Source organism: Plectropomus leopardus, chromosome 11 (assembly GCF_008729295.1).
Source record: "Plectropomus leopardus isolate mb chromosome 11, YSFRI_Pleo_2.0, whole genome shotgun sequence".
Taxonomy (NCBI): Eukaryota; Metazoa; Chordata; class Actinopteri; order Perciformes; family Serranidae; genus Plectropomus; species Plectropomus leopardus.
Window position 1 is genome coordinate 21,885,798 of NC_056473.1, and position 19,548 is coordinate 21,905,345.

At 40.6% G+C, this 19,548-nt stretch overlaps 3 protein-coding genes across 5 annotated transcripts; 1 reads left to right on the forward strand and 2 right to left on the reverse strand.

Annotated features, from left to right (window-relative positions):
- Positions 1-142: 142 nt before the first annotated feature.
- Positions 143-8,845, reverse strand: cnot2 (CCR4-NOT transcription complex, subunit 2). 3 transcript variants are annotated; one of them, XM_042495526.1, is made up of 15 exons: positions 8,701-8,844; positions 6,611-6,739; positions 6,438-6,531; positions 6,058-6,205; positions 5,713-5,895; positions 5,494-5,573; positions 4,826-4,951; positions 4,447-4,571; positions 4,203-4,320; positions 3,689-3,845; positions 3,358-3,419; positions 2,752-2,801; positions 2,545-2,645; positions 1,687-1,831; positions 143-1,598 (listed from the first exon to the last, which is right to left on the reverse strand). In XM_042495526.1, the coding sequence occupies exons 2-15, from the start codon at positions 6,725-6,727 to the stop codon at positions 1,512-1,514; spliced, it is 1,593 nt and encodes a 530-aa protein (XP_042351460.1). In that variant the 5' UTR covers positions 6,728-6,739; positions 8,701-8,844; the 3' UTR covers positions 143-1,511. The 3 variants fall into 3 exon arrangements, with proteins under 3 accessions (XP_042351460.1, XP_042351461.1, XP_042351462.1); XM_042495527.1 differs by having other exon boundaries at positions 6,438-6,510; positions 8,701-8,841; XM_042495528.1 differs by lacking the exon at positions 4,826-4,951 and having other exon boundaries at positions 8,701-8,845.
- Positions 8,846-10,974: 2,129 nt separating this feature from the next.
- Positions 10,975-16,797, forward strand: lrrc10 (leucine rich repeat containing 10). Its single transcript, XM_042496898.1, has 2 exons — positions 10,975-11,128; positions 11,350-16,797. The coding sequence occupies exon 2, from the start codon at positions 11,496-11,498 to the stop codon at positions 12,318-12,320; it is 825 nt and encodes a 274-aa protein (XP_042352832.1). The 5' UTR covers positions 10,975-11,128; positions 11,350-11,495; the 3' UTR covers positions 12,321-16,797.
- A 341-nt stretch (positions 16,798-17,138) lies between these two features.
- bscl2 (BSCL2 lipid droplet biogenesis associated, seipin) lies at positions 17,139-19,040 on the reverse strand. Its single transcript, XM_042496329.1, has one exon. It carries the CDS (start codon positions 18,768-18,770, stop codon positions 17,520-17,522), a length of 1,251 nt encoding a protein of 416 aa, XP_042352263.1. The 5' UTR covers positions 18,771-19,040; the 3' UTR covers positions 17,139-17,519.
- Positions 19,041-19,548: the final 508 nt, after the last annotated feature.

A 19,548-nucleotide genomic window follows, 5' to 3' on the forward strand; every position in this document is an offset into this window, starting at 1 on the left:
TAGAGTAAACCTAAAACTAATCTTTACAAGTTTTCCTCAAAATTTGTACTTAATAATCAAAACTGACTCCAGGTAACAAGTTAAACATAATTAGGAATCCCTGACTTATAAACGGAGCAATGAACACACACACACACAGTGGGTCAGGAAAGCCTTTCTGCTTTAATACAAAGAAAAGAAGCTTTTAACTTCAGAAAATACAAGATTGGTCTGGATTTTTTTCTCTCCTCAATTTGTCGTTTTTCCGTTTCCTATGAAATTCTGTTCACTGCTGTTCAAAGAGCTTGAAATGAAACACACCCCTTCTTTTGCTTTGGACTCCGAACTTGGGGGGGATCACTTCCGTGTTTATTTTTTTTTTTATGTTTTGTTTTTTTGGCTAAGAACCAGGCCTTTCCTTAAATGACATTTTACTTTTGTATTATTTTGATGTTAAGTGCCCACAGTGCCATGTGACACCCTGTCCAGCAGATCCAGAAATGTCCTGTTGCGTCCACATATTGCATCCATGCTCACCTCATAAAAACGAGGTACAAGGCAGGGCAAAATTTCTTCCAAAATAGATGTCATATATATATATATACATACATATATATATATATAGCAATCATATATACACATTCGTACATACATATACTAATTTATGTGATGCAAAGAAACAAAAAATGTACACATTTCTTACAAAATTGTAACAAAGACTGGAAAATGTTTTGTTTGCTCTGGAGCAATGTTGTGTAGCTGTTCGTCCACATTTGTGGAAACCGAAGTAGTCTCCCAGATTTGTGTCCATGTTCAACTGGCACAGAACTCACAGAGAGAGACGGACAGAGTTAGAAACAGAAGATGAGACAGAAAACAGTTTGTTGGTGCAAATACAGAGGTTGGAATCAATGGAACGAAGAAAAAAAAGTTTGAGATGAAAAGGGATGCAAGTGGAAACGTTGCACGAAACCCCCGACCCCACCCCCCCCAACCCCCTTCAAAAAAATGGAAAAAGAAAAATAAAATTCAGGGAGTGTTCACATCATAAAAAAAAATCACAAACAAATTTTGTGTTCTTTTATTACTAAATATAGTGCAACAATAAACATTGCATTTCTTTCACCCCTTCACTTGCGTCTGAGGATGTTAACATTCCTCGCCTTTTTTCTGTTCTCAACACCTGGCGTAAACCTTGTTCTGTCGCTGACCTGTGCCACAAGGTCAGTCCTCCTTTCTAAAAGAAAACTTCAGAGGCTTCAGATTCAGAGATGTAAACATAACACAGACCCTGCTCAAAACAAGACAAAAAAAACAGGAGGAACATAAAGAATAAAAACAGAACAAGTGTTGGTGTTTTGGGCAGCATGTAATTTTGGAAAAGCAGGGCAGTTTTGATGGTGGCGACGACCCCCGCAGTCAGATAGCCAAATCCTCGAGGAATAAAAACCAAACTGTGTGAACCACAGTGCCCCTTCTGGACAACAGTGTCGTGTGCAGAAACTGCTGCTGCCATTTGGACTGGTCGGGCCTTAGAAGGCCTGCTGGGCTGGGTTGTAGTTGAATGTTGTTGGCACATGAGGCCTCTCTTCCAGCTTGTCATACTCCAGATGAAATTCCTTAGAGATGCAAACACAATTTTAATATAACGAGAAAAGCCTAATTCAATTTTACAAGGACAGAGGCAGCAGAAAGACAAATTCTTACCTTGGCTACTTTCCTCCAGTTAAGACAATCAAAAAAGTAGTAGGTTCCCCTTTCGTAGGTGTTGGTCTTCAGTGTAGGCTCCATGCCGGGCGCCCTTGTTATCCAAACCCGCTCCTCTTTGTGGTACCTCCAGTCCCGGTTGAAGCTGAAGAGTGAAGTTATGAAAATATTAACATATAATAACACTGGAGAGTCGAGCAGAAAGCATAATGTTGTGACTATGATTTAACACACACTTTGTGCGTGCTTTTAGAGCTTTTTTTTTTTTTTAAATAAAGGACCATGTATTGACTGCACCTGTAATCTGAAGTATTTGAAGTTGATGTAAATAAGATCAACTATTAGAGATTGAAAAGGTTGTTTCTTTTCCATACAGTAACTAGGATTTTAAAACTTAACAGTTAAATATACTTTGCAGTTCTGTTTGTGTTATGTGTTTCATTATGGGTCCTTGAAAAGTCTTATTTGTAAGACTTTTACTGTTTCAAACGAAGGCAACACGCAGCTTAACAAGAAATTACCCAAAAAAATTAGCAAGAAATTAGAAAAAAAAATAGTTAAAAGAGAATTGCCTGAAAATATGCAGGTATGTCACATTTTATTATTTTCTTTTTTTTTGCGGGAGATTTATTGCCAACTTGATCTTAAAGAAATCAAACCAATTTTCTCAGGTTTCAGAGATCTGAATGCTTGTGAAAGGCATCTGGAGGCAACACAAGGATACTAATTCAGGTGTTAAAGGGTTTAACTGACTTGAAAACGTCTGTCAGCAATGTCCAGATGAAGAAAAAAACACAATCAAACTTAAATGGAAACAGACAACATTTCAACAGAAAACCCAATTTAAAAGGTACTCACAGCTCAACTGCTGCCAGAAGCTGCAGCAGGTCTCCACCATTCATATAGTACAGGTAGAACAACAGGTCTTCACCATATCGTGCCAGTTTAATTGCAGCCAACTTGAGGCAGGAGAGCGAAGAATACAGAGAATTAGTTTTGTATCCACATATACAACCTGAAGACTGAAATTATTTACTGTGGCGCTATTATGAAGCTCATAATTACCTTGTCCCTTATGTGGATATTTGTTAAATATTCAGACGGAACGTGGAAGTCTGAAAAGGCAAGAACAAGAATGAGCGACTAAAACATTTTATAGTCTGAATGGAATATCATTAGAAGACATCTCAATCTGTTGTCATGACAATGTGAAAATTTGTGAAGATACACCGTAAAAATCATGATGCCATTAAAAAATGGTCATATGTGACTGTTTTTATGCAGGATCAGCTCTCATTGCTTATTGAATACCTCCCCTCTTGGAATCAACTGCCAACTGTTTGGTGCTATCAGATCATACCAAACTATTATATATAAAGAAGCAGCAGAATAGTAGATCATATAGTCAGTTATATTAGATATTTTATGCATTTTTGATCTCACCACCCAGCTAAGGGAGTGTGCTACTCACTGAGGAGACTTCAGCTGGTTCCTAAAAACCCTTCTGCCTGCATGTCCCTCTTGACTGTCATCATAAAAATGTCTAATAGACTGGCTCTGACTGGCCAAACCCTGAAAGCTCATCAGGACTGCCAAATGATCACGAAATTAAGGTAATTATAAGAGATAAAAAAGTTGTCCTCCCCATCATACGTCACATTAATGTCTTACCGATGTCTTGAGGTCGACAAGGTGATGAGGCCCAAGGAGAGGCGAACTTGGGGTACAAGTTTCTGTCAGGAAAGAAAGTTGCAGTGAGTTCTTGCCACTATGAACATCAAAATAGAACATTTGCTAATCACATTTGGGGAAAATGTCACCGTAACCATAGTAACCATCTCCGCCCGCAACATGTACTAAAGGTCATGTGACATTTGAAAGGGGTTTATGATTTTCATTACTGGATAATTGATTTATTAATCCTATTTTCATTTGTTGGACATATACTGTGTCTGCTGGCTAATGAACAGTTACTGTGTTCGGAGGAGAACGGCTGTCTTACTCTGGAGAGTTTAAGTTGAGTCCCAGTGTCGTGAGGTCACTTCCTAGCGCCAGATGGACCATCCCCGGATCAGTCTCTGCCGCCCGGATAAACGTCAACAGGCCAATCATGCCAAATTGGTCTGTCACCATTCCTGAGGGAATGTTCGTCACCCGACCTGCAGCAGCAGGAGGAATCAGAGCTCAATAAACTGCTGTTACTGGACTGTGAACTACAGTTAATACTTACTGTCAATACATTACCTCCATAATTCTAACCCACACTTTGTGCACGCATTGGAGAGCAAACCAAGCCAATTATTTTTTTAACAAGTGATGAATCACAGACTAATGGAAAGATGATGATGGTCTGTATCATATTGAACATAATCATTTGGTTTCCTCACTGCAGCCCATCCAATAATTATCTAACCCCAAATGCAGGCTAGAGAGCCCAACTGCCTCACCCAAGTTGTGCGATTAAGAAGGGATGTCTCAGTGGAATTGGAGCGATACGATTGGCTGAGAGGTCTCACCATCGGGCAACACCTGGATCCCTTTCTTCTGGTTGTTGTTCTGTGCTGAGGCCGTCTTGTCTCCAGGGAACTTCGGCCCATCTGCGTTGGATGTGCTCTTGCTTGTGGAGTTCAAGTTCTGAAAACAAAGAAAATCAATTTTAAACACAGAAAATTAATTTAAAAAAACATTTTTTAAATAATTGTCTTTGGTGTGCAACAAACATGCTGTCATATTGTAAAGTCATCAGTGGGTCACACTTACGGTTTTGCTGTCATCGTTGTTCAACGTGGGGTCCTTATAGTTTGGGCCAGGCAGTGCAGGAAAGTCCTCGTTATGGATGGAGAAATCCTGTGTCTGTTCGGTCGATGGCTTCGTCACCATGCCAACTTGATGATGATGATGATGATGATGAGCATAGTGAAGTAGAGATTATAAATCCCCAAAGTGTAATGAGAAATAAATCACAACAAATGGGCATCATAAGCTACTCCTGCTTCTATAATGTGCATTAAAACAAAGCCTTGGCTCGTATTATAAACCCAATTAAGAAGCTAATATCCATTTTCTCTCCTGGGGGAACCTACTTCTTACAGCTTAACGTGTATAAAAATAAGACACTTTCTCCAGCCTAATGGCCTACCATAAGGAGCCCGTCCAGCCAGTGGGTTTAGCACCGGTGTTGGGTTTCCAGTTCCTTCTCTCCGACTCCTGTCTGCTAATGCAGGGAAGTCTGACAGATCCAGTCCCGTTACATTTTCACTCCCATCTGCAGTAATAGGAAAATTAGGAACTTGTAGCCTTCAATTCAGTTCTGTGCAATAATGCAGCAATTTGTGATAGTGTAACTTTATTGCACGGTCAATGTCTGAATATTTAGCCCTTGCCCAAGTTACAACTGCTGACAAAACACAACATTTAATTACAGCTAGTTACTCACCATCTGTTTCAGCAGTCAAACATAAATTGATGAAATGGTGTTGCCTTTTCAGAGAATTTCCGTTTCACAAATGTTCAAAAAAAAAAAAACAACCCCTTGATTCAGTAGAGCCAGATCAGTTTCGAGTGATTTTAAAATCAGACTTTGTGCTGCCTGCACGTCACTCCACTGAAGTGTACAGTGAACAAGGTCGTCTTGTCCTGTCAACAGCACATTCTTTGTGCGAGGTGTGTTTGTGAAATGTATTTTTTGCGGGTTTTTTGTAGAACTGATTTTTTTTAAATCTTCAATATAAACATGACTTTTTGTTTAAATAAAACCCCATAGTAATGATTCCTATGGTGTACCCATTTGGGTCAAAACACACTTACCTGTGCCATTAAAGATGTTGCTTGATAATGAGTTGTTCATCCCAAATGCCTGATTGCGGTTCATACCAAACCCTGACATGCTGCTCAGACAAAAGAAAACCAAAATAAAAGATAAGTTAAGCTTCCAAGCACATTCCTTCGGATGAGAATGTTTATATCAAGAACTGACACCAAGAACAGCAGATCTCGACATGGATGAGTTATGCAGGATCCGTCTACCTGTTAATGGTGAAGGGCTGGCGTGCTGGCTGCTGTTTGGGCATACAGATGATACTAGGTGAGCTGCGGTTGGGGCTGCCCAGCCCCGAGCTGCCCATACTATTGGTCCTTCCGCTCATCCCAATGCCTTGACCGACCTGAGAGTGGTTCAGCATGTTCCTTGTGTTCATCGGCAATGTCCCCCTGTTAACAGATCATCAGATATGACTTACTAGATCTGAATTTTTGCACATCATGTCAACTGTCATTTCCATTTCCAGGTATGCTTAATGTTGTAGAGCATGCAAGTGTGCATCCAAACTGAGCCGGCAAACTCACAAAATAAGAAAAAACCTTCAAACATACCTGCTAGGTGATGGAGGAGTATGGAGGGACATGGTGGGGACCCCCGTTGTGGGGGTGATATGACTTGGTAGCTGCGTGCCTTGCGTTAGATTTCGATTTAACTGAGGCGTACTGTTCCCCATGCCCCTTACCGAGAACCCGAGTGCACCTGCAAATAGACACAGAAGAACAAGAGGAAAAACAAACACTGTCAGACACCCCAGAGAAGATTCATTTGCAAAATGTCCCAAATTTCAACCCTCAGTGGGTTTCAGGTTTTATTAGCAACAGTTCTCCATAAATACCTGCAGTCATGCTCAAACTATTAAGATTTCTTTTTACTCAAAATATGCTACATAAGAGCACAAAACTCCTATTGAGTGAGGGTAGAAAACACTTACTTTGTGGGCCGTACAAACTTGCACCAAGCTGCGACAGCTGACCTGACGACGACGGCGAGGGAGAGGACAGCATCTGAAGGAAAACATTTGAGGACTAGAGAGAGTAAGATAATGGCAAAATGTCTCCCCCACTTACGAAATGACAGAAGTGTACAGACGTGGACAAAACTCACATCTTTGTCCGACCGATGTGGGAACATCGACGGCTGGCTGTAGTACATGCTTTCATCAGTGAAGTCGTTATCAACTACCTCGACGAACTCTACAAATTTCTTTCTAGCACCAAACATGCCTTATGTCACCTGAAGAGAGAGCAGAGTCACTGTTAAAGGTGTGCAAAGGAAAGAAGTCTGACAAGAGGTAAAGAACTTGAGAAACACAAGTGCACAGGTTCACATATCATATCTATATACACTGACTCCTCTTCAAAACAACATGATTAAAATATCCCTGTATCTCTCACATATAATGGCATAACTAAAAACACTCATTTCCAAAGTGGTCCTCTGTGGTAACAGCAAACAATATATAAAACACATATCATTGCAGATAAACAAATCACATCATAAACCTTCTCATCCCCTTGCAACTCTATGGTTCAAATTACCTCCCAAAAGAGTGAACCATATACCCTCCACACAAATCCTCTTAAACCTTTATTTTGAAAAATCACCTCTGTTTTGCTTTGTTTACTATGAAGGGGCAGGTTGTCCCATAGGGTGATCCAAGTATAGAAAACTGTGCTCATTGCTACTTTACTATTAACACAAGGAACACTGCGTGACACAATGCTTGCTCTTGTGTTGCACTTATGTTGACTTCCAACCATGCCAATTTCATAGATCATATATCCCGGGGCCCTTTTATGAATTATATCAAAAATATGGTTTAGTTTCCGCTGTTTAACTCTATCTTCAAAAGACAATAATCCCATGTGCTTCATTACTATACATGTCCTGGGAGGAGCACTGAGCATGTGTTGATGACATTATTCTGTGCTACCTGTAATATGTTTTTAAGGTTTTTGTGAAACCTACTATTCCATAAGGCACAAACATAATCAAAATGGCAATGGTGTAATGCAACAAAATATTACTCTTTACAGTACTGAAGTATTTTTTGGGAGTATCTGTACTTTAAGTTTTTATATTTCTGTCAACTTTCACTTTTACTTCACTACATTACCTACATTAAATGCATACTCTTACTCCTCTACTTTTCCCCAGAGCATTTTAAGTTCTTACTACAAAACAGTGAGGGGAGGGAGGGAGGGAAGAGTGGACAGATGAAGGCGGAAAGGAAAAACTGGATTTTGTTACCTTAATCCTTCAAGTTGTTAAGAAAAAAAAAACTTTTTTTTCTTCAAGACTAATGTCGGCTCCACTTTAAAGAGCTTTATGTTACGAAGAAATTAACTTCATAACTCTCAGAATTCTGACCAGTTGCGTTTACCTGCATTAACTTGTAATTTTAATACTTAAATACATTTAATATGAAAACATTACTTTAAATACGCAAGTATAGTAAATATCAGATGACTTTAACTTCTACCGAAATCATGTTCTGGTAAGATATATATACTTATACTGAAGTATTTTTTTCAGGTACTTTTATCCACCACCGGGCACACGAATAAGGGAACAACAAGTAAAACTTCTATAACAAAATAAGCTACTTATTTTAAGCGTTACATGTATTAGGCTAGATAAGGTTAAATCAGCTGACAGCAGAGTCGGCAGTTAACTCTCTTCATTTCTGACTACTGTGGGTAATATTGCGTGTTAAATACTGAACTGTTACCTAATTTGACACTGTTGCGAAAATTAACAGCAGCAATGCTAACATGCTAGTTAGCCAACACTAGTGTAGTTCGCTACCGTTAGCAGGCTAAGTAACCAATCTCTGTTAGCTTAGCTAGCTTAACATCAGTTCGCAATCAGGCTCAGTACCACAACATACTAAAACCTTTCAACCCCAAAACACTCTGACTTGGCTACTAAGCAGCAGCCACTATAAGGCAGTAATTTGGGCCCTCTGTGCCTCCATATATCCACAGTCAGCTGTCCGTTTTCATGGCTCAGTTTACGCTCCGTTTGCAGCCAGCAGCAGTAGCAGGCAGCAGCAGCGATCTGCCGGAGCTAAATGCTCAAGATCCGCTCCGTATCGACATGGAGGGAAACAGCGACATAAACCGTTCACGCAAAAGGCTTAAATATGAGCCGAACCGACTAAAGATGACGATAAATAAGTAAAATATTCTCACCGCATCAATTTCCCTTCTCTACGTTAGATCCAAGATGGCTGTGTGTATTCTCAATCGAAAGAGGGGTAGCCTTTACCCTCTGACCTTACAACCTGCTGACCACTTCCGTACACAAAACTCAACATGTCAGAAAGTGAACTCATCAGTCCATCAGTCCCACTGGGGGCTAAACTGTCACAGAAAAAACAACAACTGGGAAAAATATGGACATTTTGCCTGTGGATGTAAATAAGGACACCACTGTAAAGCCTCTACCTCCCTCCTGTGATCAGAAGGTGTCTTGCAACATGAAGATAAGTATACAAGGAATACTCAGCTTGCTTTTCCTGGGGGCCACTTTTGCAAGATGACAAGAGGCCACGGATCAGTTGCAGCTGCCCCAAACATGTTTCTGAGATTTTGTGACTTTTCTTAGATTTTAGCATATTTCTAGGATTTTAGGATTTTTCTCTGATTTGTGACATTTCTAGGATTTTAGGGCCTCTGTCAGGTGGTGCAGGGGATCCTTCACTGGCACTTTTTTTTTTTTAGCTCTATTTCGATGCTGTTTATGCCCCACTGGTCAAATGGTGCTGTAAAATAATCTGTCAATCAGTCAGAATTTGTCAGTGTGTGCAAGGAAACCAAAAAAGGGTGTTTTGCTCTGATGTGATTGTAGTAAATCATTGGGTGAAGGGAAAAGAAATGAAGTGCATATTCCAGGAAAAAATGGTGGAGGTGTTGTAAAAGGTGCATGACTCTGTAGGTCTGTGTTTTGTCGTAGATGCAAAGTGATCTTACTTGATTAACCAATATTGTGTTAATCTTGTAGTTTTCTGAAAGACAAGCTGGGGGCCATTTAAAATTGGTCTGAGGGCCACGGTTGTTCCCCGGGGAAGGACTTTGGACATGCCTGCATAAAGTGCTAATGAATTCACCTAATAGGACAGTTAGTCACACTTGTGCTTTTCCTGCTATGACATATCAAAATCTCTGCCATGAATGGGCTCTAATATGTCAGTCACATAGCTCTCTGTGTGCACAGTCTGGGTTGTTGCCTGTTTGAGGCCCCCAGGCAGTGAGTGGATAAGTAGAGGGACATGAGCTAAAAAAAAGTCTGTCAGTGAGCGAAAACAGACAGGAAGCATGCATTGTCTGATAAAGAAAATAAAATTCCTTCTCAGTTTTATCTAGTTGGAAAATAGCCTTAATAAAGGTACGTCAGATAGCATGGACACATCACACCTCAGGCAGGCAACGACTATCTGACACTTCCTAAAGAGGAAAAGAGAGATAAACACAAAATGATATTCCAATTCAAAAACGATTTGCCTACATGGAATACTGACACATGAGCGCCTGCATTTGGAGCCCTGAATCATTTAAAATCTGGATCAACATCAGTTTCAGAATCAATTTAACCTTTTGAAACCTGAGCAAACTGGTTTGATTCATTTGAAACAAGACTAGTTGAAAACTTACTATATGGCTGGACCTTGTACAGTGGTTCCCAACCTTTTTCCTTCAGGGACTTCTTTACTATAATTGAGTAAACTGATGACATATTGTAGGGATATTTCATATTTTATTAAATTCATAACAGTAATAGTAAAGATCAACTGATAAACTGTACAATTAACCAAAATGCCTAACTGCAGGGCGTTTGTTACAGAAAGAAATTATACATAAAGTTTTAAAAAATAATTTTCAGTACTTTTTTTGTTGCTTTTTTTAGGTTATTTCCATGTAACTTGTTTACAAATTTCCCGCAATTTTTCTAGCATTTTTTTTTTCTACGTTGCTCAGTGCCCTCTTCCCATATTTTTTTTTTTAAATAAATCAAACCAATTCAGTTTCCAACGGGTTAAGGCACCAAAGTCTTGACTCCACAATGGGCACACAGTTAAAATGTGGCGTCGACAAAGCACAGACCTAGAACCCTCACTTAATTTCTCTTCCCTTCACCTAATGATTTACTATAACCATGTCAGAGCAAAACACCCTCTTTGGTCTCCCTGCACACACTGACAAATTCTTGAGATTATTCCACAGCACGGGCCCACTTGACCGGCCCAGTGGCACCGACCCAGAACTGTGTCTGGAGCGATTAAAACAGAATGTAAATGACCTTCGCTGCTCTTTCATCACAGAGCTTCTTATGCTTCGTACCCTGCCCCTCCCTGTCTCTCTCACTCCCACCTCTGTCATCTCACAGGAGAAGGGGGGAAAGTCATGAGGCATAAATGGGGAGGAGAGAGTAGCTGGTGGTTGCTATCGTCATGAGAGTCAGGGCAAAGCTCAGAGCCACTGAGAGATAGTGAGAGGACTGCACTGGGGAATATCCGCCCAGGGAATACAATACATTTTCAGCCCATTAAGTTGGATAAACAAATGGCTTACTGTAGGAGATGCTGAGAGTCATGGACATCAGCAGGACAACATCAGGAGAGTAGGTGTTTTTAAATTTTCATTATGATCATATTTACTGTATTTACTTATAGTGTGTTCTGTTTTCTTGTTTACAACAAATGATGCTTATTATTGTGAATCACTCGCCAGCCTGGTTTTCTCACATGTTGAATCATAATCATGTAACTGCTGCTACATTGACTTCATATGTTGATGCAGTATGACAAAGACGCATTGCAAACTTGTTTTGTTTTTCTCAAGATCAATAACTCCAGAGGGGCGGAGGAGGAGCGTTAATGGGATGCCATGAAATTCACTTGAAGACGCCAGCAGCTTTACCTCAACGCAACCCTTGTCTGGCTCTAAATTGATGTGGAGGACCAGCTGTGTATGAGAGACTGGGCAAGATGGGCAATGCCATGCGAGGTGTCATCGCCTTCATTCCCTCGGAGCGCTGTCAACGCTTCCTGGTGGGGGACCTAAAGGAGATGCCACTCGATCGGACCCTGGACCTCAGCAGCCGGCAGTTGCGTCGGCTGCCTGTTGCTGCCTGTGCGTTTAACGAACTGGTGAAGCTCTATCTGAGTGACAATAACCTCAGCAGCTTACCAGCTGAAGTGCAGGGTCTGAAGAAGCTGCAGCTCCTCGCCCTCGACTTTAACTGCTTTGAAGAACTCCCTGCAGCTGTTTGCAGGTTACCCCAGCTCAGCATCCTTTACCTGGGTAACAACAGGCTTTGCAGCCTCCCAAGAGAACTGAGAGAGCTCAAGGAACTCAGTACTCTGTGGCTGGAGACTAATTGCTTCACTGTTTTCCCCAAGGTGGTTTGTGAGCTCTCTAATCTCAAGACCCTGCACCTCGGTTATAACCAGATACAGAGTGTACCAAAAGAGCTAAGAGGGCTTGAAGAGTTGAGAAGTATCTGGCTTGCTGGAAACCAGCTGGCAGTGTTCCCACCAGTGTTGCTGGAAATGCAATTTCTAGCTGTCATCGATGTCGATCGGAACAGAATACGCTACTTCCCAGGCCTGTCTCACATGCAGGGGTTGAAACTTGTCATCTATGATCACAACCCCTGCATTAATGCCCCGGTAGTGGGCGAGGGAGTCAGAAGAGTCGGGCGCTGGGCGGACAGCTCAGATGATGAGCAGGAAGATGAAGGGTCAAAAGCTATGAGCGAGACTACAGCAGAGGTCACGGAGGTGCACACGGAGGAGGAGCATAACATTTAGGGTCAAAAAACAAAGTGACCTTCAGCCATGGTGAGGCCCGGCAGGAGAGGATGACGTTCAAGTGGAACACTTAAAGCCAAGTGGTGGGATGTGTTATACACCAGGCTGGTGGCATTTGGACCATATATGGCAAAACCAGTCGTATGCCACATTTTTAAAATAATGTGGCCTGTGTGAAAGGGAAATTTTGAACTTTGTAATATAAATTATTTGACATATTTATACTGAAAACTGTATAAAAAGTTTGTATCTGATTTGAATTTGTAAAACTGTAAATGCCTTCAATGATTAGCTGCAGCAACAGTGACATTGTAAATTCCTATTAATGTCTGCCAGCATCAGATGTTTAAGTACAAACTATTTCACAGTATGTTGCAAAGCAATGGTTCCCAGACATTTTGCATAGTTGAGGCCTCTGAAAATCTTGAGTTGGCACACCAAAACCAAAAGAAATTTCAGGAATTCGATTATGCTGTAGTGTATAGACATGTTGAAAATTACGTCAATATGGGAGTGATAGAATCACTTACTGATACTAGTTTCTTATTTTAAAAATGAATGTTATTACTTATCTGATTGATAGGTTAATGCCGGTACAGCTAACATTTGAGTTCCACAACAATCATGTTTTAATGTGTTAACTATACATGTTAAGGTTGAGATGCACCAAACTGACGTCAAAGAACTGGTGGTGACGAAAGCCCACTGTAGCGTCGCCCCATGTTTGCCTGTGTCTCGGCCAAAAGGTTGCTAATGAACACACCAAAAAAACTTTGACTGATGGCCAACCAGTAAGTGTATTTTGTGCTTGCATGAGAGGAAATAACTGTCTATACCAGAAGACGATGGTAGTCTGTAGACGTCATTCAAAAAGGCAAACCGGAAGACTGTCATTAGACTACTTAGCCAGTTAGCACATTAACAACACAGCCCGATGCTGAAAGAACGAAGTATATTTACCATGCACCAGTGAACAATAACACAAACCTTCAGGAAACATTTCTGCTAAAAGGCTCAATGACTAAGGAAAAACAGTTTTACCTCATATAGCATTTGTTTCGATCTATCGCCCTCTTTACTAGCCGTTTGTTTATTTTCCTCACCTCTGTTTCTCTTTTTGCGCGCCGATCTGAAATGACAATCAGAGGGATTTCATTTACAAACATGCTCCACCTTCTCCAACGCCAATTCAACATGCTGACTCGGCTGAAAAAAAGCCAACAAGAGCCAATGAGGGCTGACGAGGGCCGATGGTGCAGGACACACTGCAGCGACTAGGGCTACAGACACATTCAGGAATGGCTCACTGACCGACGGCCAACTGTCAGCTTGGTGTGTCCGAGCCTGTAGTTGATTCATTGTTCTTTAAATAGGCTGGTTGTCCTGACAAAGACACATATACACTGATTTGGAAGGAACAAAACATATACTGGGAACAGTCCCTCTAAAGTTTAAGAACACGTCATAGAAGCCTCAAATTATTTTTACAAAAAGGGCCCAGTGGGAGGGGCCAGCACTGTGTCAAAGGGGCCCCCCTGGCCACCCCTTTGTGGTGCCAGTGTGAACAAGACATGTATCTTAGGAGAATTTACTAAATCATAAATGTAGGACCTGAGGGACGAAATCTGTAATGGATGACTTATATTTCGACTTGATAAACATTATATGTGTGTTGCAGGAAATTTTTCTTCTAAAATGTGCAGTTGGTCAGCACGGCAGGGATTAAGAAAAGAAAATGATTCATTTCGCACATTCTTGCTCCAGCAGAGTCTGAGATAATATCAGTACCTGCTGATGCTAAATACAGTGAGGTTTTTAATACAAGTGATGGATGGTTATAAATCAATTAGTGCACTCCTTATCCAGACCAATGCATAATTCATCTGATAGATTGGAGCTGCTGCGGCTTTGAATAAAAGCTGCTAATGGGTCTTAAAATCATTGTCATAAGGTTCACATTTGAAACAGATCGTAAATGCAGCGTTCTGATTCTTCAGCATACCAGGAAAATGTTCTGTAAACAGGTTTAAATGTCATTCCACAATGGATTGTTTTAGACATTTTCAATGCTTTTTACCAAACCGCAGGAGCAGCGATCAAAAAGGGCTGCACACCAGCCCGCTTACTGGAAATGTAATTTCATACAGGATGAACACACTGACCCACTGTATTACAACAACTATTTTACTGTGTTTATATAGAGGTTCAATGAACACATGATGACATCATTCACTGAAATGCCGTACAGCGAATGTCAAGGAGGATAAATGACTAGATTCTTTTATACTGCCCTCTAACACACCAAAACCCATAACTTCACTGAGCATTTTTTAGTACTGCACATTTCAATACAATTTCACCCCCGGTGTTACAATAAACTGACTGCAGCTAAGGGCGTTGGAAATGCAAAAACTTTGATGACCCTGTTCTCATTAACATTTAGTTAATGTCTCCCTTTAATTGATTTTCATGAATCTTATATCATTCTTTGATAATTTGTCTTGGCTTTAACCCCATGATTTTTGGAGGACTTTATCAGAACAATATAAAAACATGTTACTGTGGGTACATCACATTCTAATGTGTAAAATGGAAAGACTTTATCTAAAGTATACACCTGGTGTTGAGAAAAAGAAATCTGTTTGATATCTTCTTGAATTTCCAGAAATGACCATTTTGAGGTAAGGTTTGTATTAAAAGTACAGTTTTAATAAAAGAACCAGGTGTAATAATGAACATCTTCTTGTTTTGAATAAAGTTTCAAAATGCTCTCTGATTCCATCTATTTTGCAAAAATTGTAAATCATTACAAAAATCTGCTCTTTTCAGTAAGGTAAATTTCCCTTTTTCATGTATGTAATCAAACACTTGCACATAAAAGTTCTCAGATTTGGGTCTCCATATCTCATATAGTATACAAAAATGACACAAAGTTGTTGTCAGACTTAATGCAGTTTTTTTTGCTAACCCTACTTTAAAGCACAAAAATGATCAGATGTTTCTATGATTTTGATCATTAGAGCTGGTTTATTATTTAACAGGGATGTCACCCAGATGTATACGAGAGACAATAAAGAAAGAGAATTGCACCGCTGTATGTTTATTTAATTAGTTCAACACATAAATAACACCTATAACTGCAGGAGCATTTGCAAGGATATTTTCCATGACAGAACCCCAGATGACAGATTTTCAGAGCATCATATTTAACAATATCTTTGGTACAGAATCCTACAATAACACAACTTGCACAAACTCTTATGGAAACTTCCTTAAACCTTAAACTTCCCTGAAGTGGAGGTAACATGCCTGGAAGCTGAGCTATACTCCAATAATCCTGCATCAACATAACTTTATTAACTCCAAAACCAGTATTTCAAAACGTCTTCTTATACTACTCCTTAATGTTAAAAACAAACATTTAATTAACAGACTCATATTACTTAAAAGACACATCTAAAATATATTGGTGCTCTGTTGTTAGGAAAACACAATAAATACCATTGCCCAAACATTAAATTGCAGTGTTAAAACTGCACTGTAACAGATACTGAGAAATGATAATGACAAAATGGGCACCAAATTTGTAAAAACACTGAAGCTTTAACTAAATATGCCATGGCCGTTCAATTTAATCTATTAAACTGAAGACAGAATGTCATTGTTTGCAAGATGAAAAATAATACGTAACAAATTCCTAATGTTCCCTCAGGCTGGACCCTTTGCATATTTTTTTTTATTAGAAACTTACATTAGAAGCTATACAAAGACACTTTTTGGGGCAAATTTTCCAGATCAAATCATTATGAGTGAGCCTCTATGAAAAAGTATCACGAGACGTGTTTGTGCATAACCTCTAAAAGGGTGTTAAACATTCTTGGAAATCAGAAAAAAACTATTGAAATTAGTTTCAAGTGCGTAGCAGATACATTCAAAGACAGAATCCTGTCGCTGTCTGCTTGTATTATAATGGAAGGACTGTCAGGATGTGTGCATTCAGCTATTGCAGGCTCGCTGTGATGTGAGAAAATGTCATCTTAAGTGCAGTAAACTGTAGACAGATTCACCTGACATTAAAAGGGTGTGTCAAAATGGTGACTAACACTTGATGGTAATGCCACATTCCTCTACGCAAAAATGCTGGACATGCCAAAGCTGGAATGTAGTTTCTCCTGCTGTGGGCATCATCAAAACTAAGATGGCAAAACATAAGACTGTAAACTACAAGCAGTAGGAAATAAGAAGAAGTTAGAGTTAAAATGAGTAGGGATGTCCCGATGGGGTGGGAAGGACTGGTATTGGGCTTGATCAATTGATCAGGATTGTTTTTTTGAGCATGCGTCCCATCCAATCCTTTGTTTATGTCTGCCATCACACAGGTGTCGCATACGGAGAGCATGATTATTTTAATGCTGCTACTCTAATAGGTAGAAACTTATTCTTTTCTTTTCATGCTGAACTTAAGCTGCTACACCACTTTAAGTGGAATTTAAATTTTTGTTGTTTTAGTGAACTAGATTTACAACAATACTGTAATAACTGGAATTGCAACCGAGTTTTATTTGTTGTGACTGGGAATGTTGAAGTTCAGCTGTCACACTACTTTGACGTGGAACTGTGTTTATATTACTCATTTCACATTTTAGTATGTTAACTCAGTTATTTTCTTTAAAAAAAAAAACTTCACTAATATACATAAACATTTTGCGTTTGTTTACTTTGTTCAGATGTAAAAAATATATATAAATAAACAAAAAACCCTTGGGAACTGATTAAGTGCAGACATTTTTTCTTGTATTGCATTGAAGAGCTATTAAACCATCAAGCACATACACTGGACTGATTTTAATAACTTTAAAATACTTGAAGTATGCATTTCGCAGCTGTATTATCCAGGTAAATAGAAGTAACGAATTGGGACTCAGTATTGGCGGATACTCAATATCAAATTACTCGGATCGGGATTGATGGCAAAAAAAACTTGGTCAGGACATCCCTAGCAATGAGGTAAAGTGTTCTCAACACAAGACAATAAGCAGTGGTTTGTTAGCTTAAACAGCACAGGTGTTGTAATCTCATCCACCTGTTTTAGGCTGACTCAAAACAGCAGGTTTGCTAGAGTCAAACAATATCTACCAAATCATGTTAAGTCTGCTAAAGACTGATGGGACAGAAGTGCTTTTTGTGCAGCGGCATGGGTCACAGGCTCATCCACGGTCCGGGTCTCTGGCGGAGAGATGTCTCGCTTTGGTGAGACAGCTGGCCTCCATCCAAAACATCTGAGCCATCTTGCTCCTCGGGCTCCTTCGAGTCATGAGACTCTTCCTCTGTGGTATCTGGCCCATCAGCCTCAGAGGCTTTTGGGATTTCTGAGGACTTCTTTGTCGATGGCTCTGCCGCCGTGTCATTGCCTCGGAAATCAGACGCCTCATTCACAGATCCAATCACTTGAGGAGCTCCGAGTTCCTTCTGAGAACTTTCCCTCTCCATGCGCTTCCGAGCCTCCTCTCTCCTCTGCTGGATGCGGGTGTTGTCTCCCATCATCACCCTGACTCTGACTTGGTCTGGAGGCCAGATCCCACCCCAAATGAACTGCAGGTAGCTGAACAGCACAATGACACTGAGGAAGGCGAAGTTGGTGGCCACGCCAATCACTGCCGATGTCAGGGGGAAGTTGTACAGGACATATCGTACACCCGTGAAGTAGGCATGGATGCGAAGTTGTGATGAGTAGATCTGCACTCGTTTGGACTGGATCTCAATGACTGCACCAACAGAGGGTTGATAAGCATTTGTCTTGTAGTCTGAGAAGAGCTCGACCTCTATGAGCTGCTTCTGCTCGGCCATCCCGGCCAGAAGAAAAGGGGAGAACAGTAAAGTGCTCAGGCTCTGCAGGAGGCTGGACCGGTAATGTAACATTGTGGATCGACCCACAGATGAGACGGTCTTTCCACCCTTGGTGTAGCAAGACATCTTGACCATGAACATACCCAGGTTCTCATTCACTGGAGACTCCGGCATCTCCAACTCCAAAGACACTCGATAAGGCTGACCAATAGCCATCACCTGGTCTTTGTCATTCTTCATGAAAGAGATGTTGGCTGTGGGGAAGGAGCAAAGTGCTGACTCTGAGGCATCACAATCAGAGCTGTAGTAGAAGTGCACAGGGGTGGAGAAGCTCACGGTGGGCATGTAGGAGTAATAGAAGCTCCCGTAGAGAAAGATGGACACCCAAAGTAGCAGAAACAGGACGCAGAACAGGATGGCAGCCTGAAATAAAGTCCGCCGGGCTTTGAGGAGCGTGACAGCTGCTACATCTTGGACCCAGTGGAGAACCGGGGCCATCGCAGTCCCCATCGTGTCTGGTCCGGACCTTCTTCTGGTCCTGGTTTGGGAAGATGTTTCTCCTTCAGCCTGCTGCCTCCGTGGTGGGTCTTTATGTTCATACATGAGTAGGCGGCTCCCCTCCGAAACTGTAAAATTGCTTATCTTCACCCTCCCATGACAAGTCTGCTCAGCTACTTAGCTAAGCTCTGAGTTTTAGCCTGTGAAACTAGTTGCTGCTAATGTGTCCCACAATATAAAGTAGGTAGATAGTACTAGTCGACAATGTCACTATATAATTTAAGTCAATCTGACTTGTTCGGGGGGTCTCTAACCTCAATAGCAGTTTAGCTCAAACGCAGCTGCTGCTACACACTAGACAGGGCGACGCTGAAGTTAGCTTTCAAATCGTAGCTTCCGATTCAGTAGTTAAGGGTGGAGTTAAGGGAAAAGTCATTTAGCGACCGATTATCAGCTTTTTGCACCTCCTTCTGTGGCGAGAGCATGGTAGACGTTTTAAGTAATGTCTCAGCGTTGTCTAAAACCCACTTTCAGATTTGTGAAACCTTTATTCTATTTTTGCAAATGCAAAAAGGAAGATTTCACAGCTTTTCCACATGTTGACCCCATTAGACTAGGTCCAAAACGCAATACTTAGACAAGTCAAATCTGGGCTAGATTATCCCAGAGAGCCTAAAGGTTGATAAAAACACAGTGTCAGATTTGTGAAAGCTTTTTTTTTCTGATCGTGAAAATGCAAAAACATATATTTTACTGTGTTTTCTAATTGTAGACCTACTTAGACCAGTTCCAGATCAAAAACACAGTACCTAGACAGACCAAATCTGGACTCGATTATCCCAGAGAGGTTAAATTAGTTAATTATTTTAAGCACAGTTTCAGA